Source organism: Lissotriton vulgaris, chromosome 11, assembly GCF_964263255.1.
Source record: "Lissotriton vulgaris chromosome 11, aLisVul1.2, whole genome shotgun sequence".
Lineage (NCBI taxonomy): Eukaryota > Metazoa > Chordata > Amphibia > Caudata > Salamandridae > Lissotriton > Lissotriton vulgaris.
Genome location: NC_141699.1, coordinates 5,350,539 through 5,363,079, shown reverse-complemented (window position 1 = coordinate 5,363,079; position 12,541 = coordinate 5,350,539). Strand labels below are relative to the sequence as shown.

At 43.3% G+C, this 12,541-nt stretch overlaps 1 protein-coding gene across 3 annotated transcripts in view; it reads right to left on the bottom strand.

Moving 5' to 3' along the window:
• Positions 1–618: 618 nt before the first annotated feature.
• The window catches only part of TBX1 (T-box transcription factor 1), an 89,866-nt gene continuing 77,943 nt past the window's right edge, over positions 619–12,541 (bottom strand). For all 3 annotated transcript variants that reach the window (XM_086942631.1, XM_086942630.1, XM_086942629.1), the window contains one exon: positions 619–2,388. In XM_086942631.1, coding sequence (XP_086798757.1) covers positions 2,003–2,388 — 386 coding nt within the window. In that variant the 3' untranslated portion in view covers positions 619–2,002. The remainder of the gene's footprint in view (positions 2,389–12,541) is intronic.

Sequence of the window (12,541 nt, the reverse complement as noted above, 5' to 3'; positions counted from 1 at the left end):
CTAATACTCGTGTTGTACCCCCATACCCTTGCTAAGAGTCCCTGTAATTAGCATGAAGTTCTCTGTTGCTACCAATATAGAACTTCTAAAAGACCTGAGTGTTGTGTCCCTCAGCCCTGTTAAGTCAACGACGTGTTCTATCTACCTGCCTGTTCTCTATTTGCCACTAAGTCCTTCTTTGATTTCTATTGAAGTGACTTTACTGGAGAACGTTGAGAAAGATGCACAGTTCTGCCAACTAGACTGGCCACCTGCACAGATGTGCCAAAGTGATACATCAGTCGGCATAACCAAATAGGGCGTCTGAAAATCTCCAATGCTGTCGACACAACTTAGGGCTTCTGGACTGCGGTGACATCATCGACTTGAATACGTATGAGTAAAGAATAATGAATAAGGTACTTGAATAACATACTCTTGCCTCTTGGCTTTGGCGTGGAAAGTCCACACGTTTTGAGACAACTAGTATACTTTCGAAGTGAAACATGCAACCCACCACTGTTCTGTTTCTCCCAGGAGATAAATTGACACCCCCTATGCCCCCCAAAAGAAAAACTTCATCATTTGGCATAGACAAACAGACCAGGCGCATAGGTAATTTTGAAAAAAGGGAAAACATTTATAAAAGTCACTGTTTATTCAATGTCTTTTCAAATGAGCTGTATCAATGGTATCTACAGATTGTCTATACATATCTACACTTATCTACAGGTTTGCAGATATTTGTTGGACGGTTTTGCTTTTTTTCCCTATGACTGCAACTCTTTAAAGATAAAACTGGTTTTGCATAACTTCCAAAAGAAAAAATAAATAGAGCAAACTTCATTAAACGCTTGACCAAAAGCTTTGGCACTAAGATCCAGGTCGTCTCTAAACTGAAAACTAAAATACAGGTGTGGCGGCACCTTCTGCACCTGTCGGCGGGCACAAACTACCTACAGGGCGGCAAGAAAAGTCACAACAACTTTTTTCACATCTGTTCATACGTTTTCGTCAGACACATACAATTCCACAATGCACTGCAAAAACAGAAATAAAAGTCAAACTTCTTTCACTGAGTTCTACACCTATCGTCCCCGTTGACGGGCTTGGGTTTGTCAGCAATTATGTGAAAAATACAAAATTGCCAGTTGTTGAAAATCCTTTTTCTAACTTTTGAAATGTAAGCGCTATTCCAAATCTCGCGTCGAGGCACTAGCACGCCCAGGTCATGCGATGGACGATGTCTGCTCTCTCCAATGGAAGGCACTAAGCGGTGATGGGTGAGGATTACTAGTTGACTGAAGAAGGCACATGCTGAGTGATGGTGCTAAGAGTAGTTGCAGAGTACACACTTCTGTTTGTTGTTTCAGCAGCAAAGTCTGAATTCAACATCCATCTAATGGGAGTTTCCATCTCCTCTCTGGATACAACTCTGCTAAGATCTCACCAATGGACAAATGGACTATGGATTTGGACAAAATACTGTTCTCTGTCTTGTAATCCTGTCCATTAGGCAAAAATTGTCCCCCCTACTTGGACAACTTGATGGTTCAGTCCATCAAAGACACAGGGAAAGGCCTTGGGATGCCTTTGCTTGGAACCTCTCATTCAGATCTTCATATCCATCCATTTATTCATCCAACCAATGGCATAAGGTATGTCTTGAACCGGTGGAAGCAATGTCTCCTCTTTTAAGGCTCTGACCCACAGAACTCCCTCTTTGCCTGTCCGCGGCTGGTTTCCAATGTCCGTCAGTCTATTGTGTGGGATAGCCATCTGGGACCCAAACTCTCAGGCATGTGTTGATGACTATTTTAAGGTCAGTTTGCTTTTTGATAGGTCAACCAGGCCATGTGAAGATGATGGAGATGTGGCTGGAGGTTGGGAATTGGCCTGTTCTTAGTTTTCCAGAGGTGTGCCTCAACCCACACCGTGGATCCATCAAAACTCCTTCACGAGAACACCCACAGTCTAATTCAGTCAGATAAGAGTCCTACGGCCCGATGTCCCATATGAGTTGTTATCTTGGTCCGTAGTCGTATCCAGTAGGGGCCCCTGCGGCAGAGTACATGTTGGCCGTGGCAGGGTTCATATGGTGGTGGTGGTAACCATGTCCTCGGATGTTGGGGATGCTGTAGGGCGAAGGCCGGCTCTTTGCCCCTATGTAGTGATCGTAGGTGGACGGGTACTTGTAGGGGTGATGGTGAAGCGGCTCCGACCCTTGGACATGTGGATCCAGGCGCAGTTCATGGGGCGGGCTAGGCCGGCCCGTACTCAGGGAGACGAGTCCTCCGGGCACAGGGAGCGCGGGACTCAGCACGCGGGACATGAGCTGCTGGTGCGTGGGGTCGCAGTGTAGCGGGGTGCCACTCCCGTCTCGCTCATACTCCCTCCTACTGTCTGCTTCTGGAACAGAAAGAGTGAAAACCAGATTAGCAAAGTACAATATGAATAATGTAACCATTTTATAAAGAAAATAATTATTGAGAGAACTCGCCAACACCTGGGGCCATGCGACTGCCTTGGCAGGCATGGCTTTATGTGTCTGAGGTCACAGCTGCATCGCCATGACTCATCAGCTATTACCTATTTTAAAAATTTGGGGCATGAGACAATGTCGACCAGCCTATCTTGCATTGCAATGCTTAGATGCAGAATGTTTTACGGGAAATGTCGCACAATTTCTGAAATCTATTATCAGGTATAGGAAAAACTTGTGAAAAACGTTTTCTATTATAAATTTTCTATAGCAAATAAGCCCATCTTTTATCTCTTTTTATCACTTCCTGTTCGCTTTTGGTGTTTAATATTAAAACCATGAATTTGTTATTTGCACAGTAACTTTCAAATTTTAATGTACAATGAGATTGTAAAATTATTTTTAATTATTGTTTTAAATTATTCTTTTATGGTTTTTCTGTACTATCAAATGGAACCGAATAAAGATAGTTTTGATTTGACTCATCAGCTCAGGTTCTCAGCAATCAACACATTTCATAACGTTCCAAAGGAAATGACATCACTGCTCAGTGACATGAGCGGAAACGCAGGGGCCACATGAACATTAATCAGCCAATGAGCATGCTTCAAAGGTGCACAGCAGTAATTAAAGTTAACGGCTATTATTGAAGGGTGTTTTTAACATTGTTCCAGATATTATTGATATTGCTAATAATAATATTATTGGTACTATTTGTATTAATAGCAGTAGTATAGTAACTGCTAATAATAAAGGTAAATTATTTTCTATGTATCATTTAGACATTTACCAAACAAAGCAGGGTGCAAGAACTACTCTTCATTTACAAACACACTAATTTTCCACAAAAGAAGTCCAATCTTTCACATTGAAAAAATGTAGAAAGTGTGTTTTCTCCATTTCCAAATACGTCAGCACAGTGAAAATAATGTGAAATCCGTTAGTGTGATGGACTTTTAAATATTGTTTGCTGCAGTCCCTATTCTGCAAGCAGCAACAATGATGCAAATTCATTTGACCAGTTTCTCCAAATTATTTTGCAATTCTGCAACATCTCTGTAACACCTCCCCAGGTCCCTTAACATTTCAGTGGCCCCTTAACATTTAAGTGGCTCTTAACATTTCAGTGGCCCCTTAACATTTAGGTGGCTCTTAAGATTTCAGTGGCCCCTTAACATTTCAGTGGATCTTAACATTTCAGTGGCCCCTTAACATTTCAGTGGCCCCTATACATTTCAGTGGCTCTTAACATTTCAGTGACTCTTAACATTTCAGTGGCCCCTTAACATTTCAGTGGCCCCTATACATTTCAGTGGCTCTTAACATTTCAGTGACTCTTAACATTTCAGTGGCCCCTTAAGATTTCAGTGGCCCCTTAACATTTAAGTGGCTCTTAACATTTCAGGGGCCCCTTAACATTCTCAATGTCGACAGGGCTGGACATGGCATCTATCTGGCTCCAGGGGTGGGGAATATTAAAGTGTTTTCTGTAGCCTTTTAAAAGGCTAACAACTGACTAACCTGACAATAGGGGTCTTACAACCTGCTAACTCCATGGTTTATAATGGACCGATGTGACTAGGGCATTTAGAGTGGGCTACCCTGCTGCATTTTACACCATAACAAACACATTATAGGGTTTACATGGGTCTACCACTCTGCAGTTTGCAATGGAATAAACAAACTAAAGGGTTTACTGTGATGAACAGTATGTCGAGTGCGTCACTGCGTAGAAGGTCGCATATTTTGGTTGTGTGTTTGGTGAGTGATTGTCTGATGAGAAGCATGCATGAGATGTGTGTTGATGTGCGGGTTTGCTGTGGCGGGTGCTGTAGGGTTGGAGTGTAGGCATTGTTCGTGCTTGTGTTGTGTGTGTTTTGGGAGAGGGTGTTGAGGGAGTTGTCGGCATTTGTGCGGGGTGTGTGTGGGTGACTGCTGGAGACCCGGCAGTAGGTACAGGTGACAGCCCCTACTGTGGTGTGCGGTGCAGCAGCAATTGAAGGAACGGCATCCGGGGTCCAGCGACCTAAGGAGTGCTGCCGAGCATCTCTTAGTGGTGATCGGACCAGGGTTCCTGCCGCTGGGCGCGGTCCAGGTGCGGATGAATGCAGATAAACTTGCCTTTGGCGCTCGGTGTTGCAACTGTCATTAAGTAGGTCCTGGGAGGGGGAGAAGTCCAGTGTGCCATGTCACTTCCTGTGCTGATGAGTGGTGGGAAATGAAGTCCTCTTGTTTGACTTCTTTTAAAAAGGGTTTTGGCTGGAAAACCAGTAATGCCACTTCCTGTCCTGTTGGATGATGGAAAATTCAGTGATGTCACTTGCTGTGCACGTGGAGGATGGTAGATCCAGTGATGTCACTTCCTGTGTTGATGGGTGGTTGGAAATGAAGCCCTCTTGCATGGCTTCTTCTTGTAAAGACAGTTGTGATGTGAAATCCAGTACTGTCATTTCCTGTCCAGATGGATGATGGGAAATTCAGTGATGTCACGTCTTGTGCAGGTGGATGATAGGAGATCCAGTGATGTCACTTGCTGTGCTGATGGGTGGGGGAGAAATAATGTCCTCTTTCTTGGTTTCTTCTTTTGAAGACAGATTTGGTGGAAGAACCAGTAATGTCACTTCCTGTCCAGATGGATGATGGGAAATCACACCAGCATTTCCCCAGAGAAGCACCTGTCTGTAGAGAGATGAAACTGGGTCGCTGGGAGAGGTGATTTTCTGGCATGACTGTTCCCCTTGGCACCCTGAGGCAGAAATTACAAGTTCTATAGAAATTGAAATGAGGGAGGCATTGGCCTGCGGGTTTGCTTATGCCTAAGTTCTCGACTGGGAGACGGCCGGCAAGTGGGCCAGAGTTTAAAAAGACTTTCCTCTAGGAATTCTTTGAAGTGTTTCAGAAATTTACCAACTCTGTAAAGTTTAAATTGCAAGCAGGAAATTTGGAACTGTTGGATTTGCATAAAAAATAATCAGTAAAATAGCACCTTTAGTGGGAGATGTCACTTTCAGAGGTTTCTGCAAGTAAATAATTTTGCAAAAACATTTTGCAAAAATGTTCACTTGATGGAAACGTTTTTCGAAGTTTATAACCATTTTCGGCTGTGATGCTTCATAACTTTATGCAGCTATCTGGGTGAAATGTATGTTCGCCTTTTAATCTCTGCTTCACAACGTTGAACACATTGTGTGATCTTATGTAAATTAATGTATCTCCCAGTGCCTCGAAAGAAGTATCTATTAGCAATAAGAGTTTCTAGTAAACCTGGTATTAAGTTCTGTCTAAAAACTGGACGTTCAGTTTCTAGAACTTTGCAAACAAACATTGTGGAAGGCACGTGCACACGTGACACGCACAGGAAAGATTAAAAACGAATAAACCCACGATCCTGCTCTCCCTGCTCCACACTGCAGAGAGCAGAAGCCAGAGACCGGGGTGAGACATTCTTACCGGGATAACGTTGGAGTGAATCGAATGACACGCATGTACATGCTTGAAGAATTCAGAAATTGTGTAACTCTATGCAAACACAGACTGCCTTTATTTTTATAGGCCCGGCGTGTGCCTGGGAGGAAAGCGGCCCAAAGGTGCCGCGGCAGCTGTTTACTTTGTGTCATGGAAAGTAAACACGGGGGGTTGCCAGAGTGGGGCAGGAGGGGCACTCGCGTGGGCTGTGTTACCTCTTCTCCAGAAATAGAGGGACTTCTTGGCCCAAGGGCCGCGTGGGCACGGGGTGCATGTGCCCTCACTGGGCACTGCTTAGAGCTGACATGAGGTGAGGCAGCGCTTGTGGGGAACGCTCAGCCGTGACTTATCCAAGCGCTAACTTGTGCAAATGTGCTGCCTAGTGAACCAGTGCCCTCTGGTCGCTCAGCCGTGACTTGTCAATGCGCTGATTTGTGAAAAAGAGTCCTCTGGTGAACAAGTGCCCTCTGGTCGCTCAGCCGTGACTTATCGAAGCACTAACTTGTGAAAAAGTGTCCTCTAGTGAACAAGTGCCCTCTGGGAGCTCAATCATGATTTATCAATGCGCTATCTTGTGAAAAAGAGTCCTTTAGTGAACCAGTGCCCTCTGGTCGCTCAGCCGTGACTTATCGAAGCGCTAACTTGTGAAAAAGTGTCCTCTAGTGAACAAGTGCCCTCTGGGAGCTCAATCATGATTTATCAATGCGCTATCTTGTGAAAAAGTGTCCTCTAGTGAACAAGTGCCCTCTGGTCGCTCAGTCGTGACTTATCAAAGCGCTTACTTGTGAAAAAGAGTCCTCTAGTGCACAAGTGCCCTACGGTTGCTCAGCCGTGACTTATCAATAAGCTAACTTGTGAAAAAGTGTACTCTAGTGAACAAGTGCCCTCTGGGAGCTCAATCGTGACTTGTAGAAGCGCTAACTTGTAAAAAGGAGCAATACAGTAAATAAGTGCCCTCTGGATGCTCAGTCGTGACTTTTTGATGTGCTAATTTGTGAAAAAGTTACATCTGGTAAACAAGTGACCTATGGACACTCAGTCGTGACTTGTACAATTTGATGGAGTAGGTGAGTGCTGCCAAGACACTCCTTTTGACCACAGGGACCATTTTGTCCCTATCCACACCTCAGATGTTGTGTCTGGTTACGGACATTATCGTTCCTATTTTCACCTCGCATTCCAAGACAATTTTTATGATTTAAAGGCCATTTGCCTTGAGAAAGCCCTTGGCCTGCCGGCCACATAAGCGAAACTTGTGTCAGCTGTTCGATTGCTCTTTTGTATTCATGACAATTCATAAAGACAAAAAAAGATATTCAAACACAGCATTAGACTTAGGGATTCATTTTCCCCAGGAATCCATATATATACCTAAGACACAAACCAGTCATACCTAGAAAACAGTGATTTGTACAAGGGCTAACTTGTGAAAAGGGGAGTATAGTGAACCGGTGCCCTCTAGGACGTTCATGCCTTACACAGCTGGAGTCTTCACAGCTACTAGTGAGCTACCAGCTTCTGGACAGAAAAGGGCTGCAGGATTGACACTTAAAAGAAAACACTAAAAATAAACTGCCATTTCTGCTTGTGCTCTGCACCAGTGCTTAGTTGTTGCAGATGGTTATTGCGGTGGGTACCCTGTGGGTACCCGCGCTCATTTTGGAACCAGAGCAAGAAGAAGCAATAGATTGAAAAAGTAGGCCTGGGCGGTGAACTCCGCTCCATTCGTGGAGTTTGTGGAGCTCCCCGCATTCCGCGGAGCACACGGAATTCTGAAAACATGGAGCGTAGCTTTTTCTGCGCTCGCCAAAGTTGTCGAGCAAGGAAAATCCTAGACCACCTCCCAGCGCGATTTCTCAATGTGGGCAGTGGTGGATGGTCATGATCGCTTGTGGTGAGAAACCTTCCATGAGCGTTGAAGAAGCTGCCGCTTGCGTACAACATTTACGCCTGCAGCAGAAAGAAGTAGTGCCCACATGTGCCGTTTGTGCTGATTTTCCAGCACAGGACGAACAGCCGGCGCTTAAAATCAGTGCGAACGGCGTGACCTACAGCACTCCTCTGTTTGCGAAACTCTGCTTAGTGTAGCAAAGTTTTTTTGGTAAGTTCGCAGAGTCGCGAACTCCACCCATACCAATAAAAACGGAGAAATACAAAAGTAAAACACAGGATTGAATAATAACCTATAAAAGTGACGTGCAGAGAGGAAGTTTGAAGTGGTGGAACAAAGAGACTTGAATTGGAATGAAGACTAGGCAGCCTCTATATTCATGAGATAAAGACACTGGAAGTGTTGGTGGAGAAACAAAGAGGCTTGAGGTAGAATGAAGCTCGGTATTCATGAGATAAAGAGACAGGAAGTGTTGGGACAAAGAGGCTTGAGGTAGAATGAAGCTCGGTATTCATGAGATAAAGAGACAGGAAGTGTTGGGACAAAGAGGCTTGAGGTAGAATGAAGCTCGGTATTCATGAGATAAAGAGACAGGAAGTGTTGGAACAAAGAGGCTTGAGGTGGAATGAATCTCAGTATTCATGAGATAAAGAGACAGGAAGTGTTGGTGGTGGAACACAGATGCTTGAGGTGAGCGAAGGCTGGACAGCCTCTGTATTCATGAGATAAAGAGCCAGGAAGTGTTGGAACAAAGAGGCGTGAGGTGGAATGAAGCTCGGTATTCATGAGATAAAGAGACAGGAAGTGTTGGAACAAAGAGGCTTGAGGTGGAATGAAGCTCTGTATTCATGAGATAAAGAGACAGGAAGTCTTGGAACAAAGAGGCTTGAGGTAGAATGAATCTCAGTATTCATGAGATAAAGAGACAGGAAGTGTTGGAACAAAGAGGCTTGAGGAGGAATGAAGCTCGGTATTCATGAGATAAAGAGACAGGAAGTGTTGGAACAAAGAGGCTTGAGGTAGAATGAATCTCAGTATTCATGAGATAAAGAGACAGGAAGTGTTGGTGGTGGAACACAGATGCTTGAGGTGAGCGAAGGCTGGACAGCCTCTGTATTCATGAGATAAAGAGCCAGGAAGTGTTGGAACAAAGAGGCTTGAGGAGGAATGAAGCTCGGTATTCATGAGATAAAGAGACAGGAAGTGTAGGAACAAAGAGGCTTGAGGAGGAATGAAGCTCGGTATTCATGAGATAAAGAGACAGGAAGTGTTGGTGGTGGAACAAAGATGCTTGTGGTGAGCGAAGGCTGGACAGCCTCTGTATTCATGTGATAAAGAGCCAGGAAGTGTTGGAACAAAGAGGCTTGAGGTAGAATGAAGCTCGGTATTCATGAGATAAAGAGACAGGAAGTGTTGGAACAAAGAGGCTTGAGGTAGAATGAATCTCAGTATTCATGAGATAAAGAGACAGGAAGTGTTGGAACAAAGAGGCTTGAGGAGGAATGAAGCTCGGTATTCATGAGATAAAGAGACAGGAAGTGTTGGAACAAAGAGGCTTGAGGTAGAATGAATCTCAGTATTCATGAGTTAAAGAGACAGGAAGTGTTGGTGGTGGAACACAGATGCTTGAGGTGAGCGAAGGCTGGACAGCCTCTGTATTCATGAGATAAAGAGCCAGGAAGTGTTGGAACAAAGAGGCTTGAGGAGGAATGAAGCTCGGTATTCATGAGATAAAGAGACAGGAAGTGTAGGAACAAAGAGGCTTGAGGAGGAATGAAGCTCGGTATTCATGAGATAAAGAGACAGGAAGTGTTGGTGGTGGAACAAAGATGCTTGTGGTGAGCGAAGGCTGGGCAGCCTCTGTATTCATGAGATAAAGAGCCAGGAAGTGTTGGAACAAAGAGGCTTGAGGTAGAATGAAGCTCGGTATTAATGAGATAAAGAGACAGGAAGTGTTGGAACAAAGAGGCTTGAGGTAGAATGAAGCTCGGTATTCATGAGATAAAGAGACAGGAAGTGTTGGCAGTAGGAGAAAGAGGCGTAGGCAGAATGAAGCCTGGAAAGCCTCGGCATTCATGAGATAAAGAGACTGGAAGTGTTGGTGGTGGAACAAAGAGGGTGGAGGTGGAATGAAGCTCTGTATTCATGAGATAAGGGGACAGCAAGTGTTGGTGGTGGAACCTTGAGGCAGAATGAAGGGTGGATAGCCTTGGTATTTATGAGATAAAGAGACAGAAAGTGTGGGCAGTGAAATAAAGAGGCATGAGGTGGAATCAATACCTGACAGCCACAGTATTCATGAGATAAAGAGACAGGAAGTGTTGGTGGCAGAAGAAAGTGCTTAAGGTGGAATGAAGGCTGGACAGCCTCTGCACTCATGAGATAAAGAGACAGGAAGTGTTGGAACAAAGAGGCGTGAGGTGGAATGAAGCTCGGTATTCATGATATAAAGAGACAGGAAGTGTTGGAACAAAGAGGCTTGAGGTGGAATGAAGCTCGGTATTCATGAGATAAAGAGACAGGAAGTGTTGGAACAAAGAGGCTTGAGGTGGAATGAAGCTCGGTATTCATGAGATAAAGAGACAGGAAGTGTTGGAACAAAGAGGCTTGAGGTGGAATGAAGCTCGGTATTCATGAGATAAAGAGACAGGAAGTGTTGGAACAAAGAGGCTTGAGGTGGAACGAAGCTCGGTATTCATGAGATTAAGAGACAGGAAGAGTTGGTGGTGGAACAAAGAGGCATAAGGTAAAATGAAGGCTGGACAGTCTCGGTATTCATGAGATAAAGAGACAGCAAGTGTTGGAACATAGCGGCTTGAGGTGGAATGAAAGTGTTGCTGCTTTGGTATAACAAAACCCAGAAATTTGGCATCACAGGCCTCCCAAGAAAAGTTGGGGTCTCCAAGCGTATTATTCTTTCTTAATTGAGCACCGTGTATCCCCCTTGACTTGCTTTTTGTGAAGTCACAACCTTTCATCATTGTTTTGTTTTCAGTTTGTTCATTTTTGTGGTTTCCAAGCTTTTAGAAATTGCTGTTTCTTTAACATGATAGTGTCAATTAGAACTAGCAGCTATTGGTGACAATTTAAAGCAGCTACTAATCTTGTTGTAGGGAGGTGTAGTTTTTGTTTGCTGGTCGCTTTCATTTGTTATCCACCACTGTTTATGTAAATACTGCAGCTTTTTATTTTTAATGGAGGTGGTTTTAAAAAGCAAATGGCTTTTTGGGGTCAAATGTCAGCTGTGGCCACTTCTTGTGATTACACCAGGGATAAAGAGTATCTGATGTTGTAATTCCGAATGGAATGATGTCGCTGGAATACGGGCCAGGTTGAATCAATTTCAAATATGACGCATCATGACCTTTTGTTACACAGGTGTAATTTTACAACAGTTCGTGGCCAATTTCTAATTTTTTTTTAAATCTAATTAATTCTTATTTGCCTACTGCTAAAAAACATACTATTCAGAAATTGTTAGGAGCTGTTAAGATCCAGGTATCGTTTATCGTGGACTTACGGCCAACATTGTATTGACTCATAAGGTTGACGCCCATAGATAAAACTCTGTTTATTTTCATTTATATTTCTGACCACAATCACTAGATGTCGGAATTGTGCACAGCATGTGAACATAGAATAGATTTGTGTTCAAAACAGTAATTACTGCAAACCGATGATTAATGCCGTAGTCAGAAATAAATGATAAAAAACATTCCCTACTAAAGATATTATAAAATTGCTAAATGGAAGTTGCATGTGAGGTCTCAGCCAGAATCTCAAGAAATACCTCTCTATGGCCCAGATGCATCAAACAAAAATCCGCTCGCAAAGGGTCAGATTCTCAGAATCTGCCCCTTTGCGACAGGTATTTTTGCATTTGGGAGGCATCATCCCAAATGCAAAAATCGCAAATTGAGAATTCGCTATAGTGCGATTACTTGCATTTAAGGAATCTCAAATTGATTTTCCTTAAATGCAATGCATTAAAGTTTAATAAATAGCGATTTCGCTAATAGGGCACGCAAATTACCATGAAGTACAACTTCATGGTAATTTGCAAAAACTTTGAAAAATGCACTAAAGTGCATTTTTCAAAGTTTCATGTTGCGCACATCACATGGCCTAAGGGCATGTGTGTGCGCAACATATGTGCACAGATCAAATCCAGGGGTGCAATAGGGTGTGCTTTGGACAGCCCTGCACCCTTGAAATCGCAATCTCAATTTGCGATTCGCTATTTGCGATTTGCAAAGTGAGATTGTCTTCCCATTCATTCCTATGGGTCTCTAGGCCCATAGGAATCAATGGGGAGGTATTCCTTAATTGCGACTCGCAATTTGCGAGTCGCAATTAAGGAATTTTAAGAAATCGCAATTTTTTTTGCAATTTCTTGATCGCAAAATGTATGCTTGATGCATCTGGGGGTATGTCAGGTAAACAACACCTACCTCTATAGCAGCTTTAAATCTTCGTAAGATTCTAGAATTATTCTAAAAATATCATATTATTTTCCAAGTAATTCCTTAAAATCAATGTTTAGGCAGCTGTCAAGGGATATAAGTATAAACTCTCCATGTGATGTGTTATCCATTTCCAAGAGTTCTAAACATTCTGACCATGATATTATAAAGCGTGTCCTAACAAGCATCTTAAATTATGTGTCACTAGTTATTTAACATACATTGTTTTATTTTAAATTAAATCATCCAAGAAACATTAAT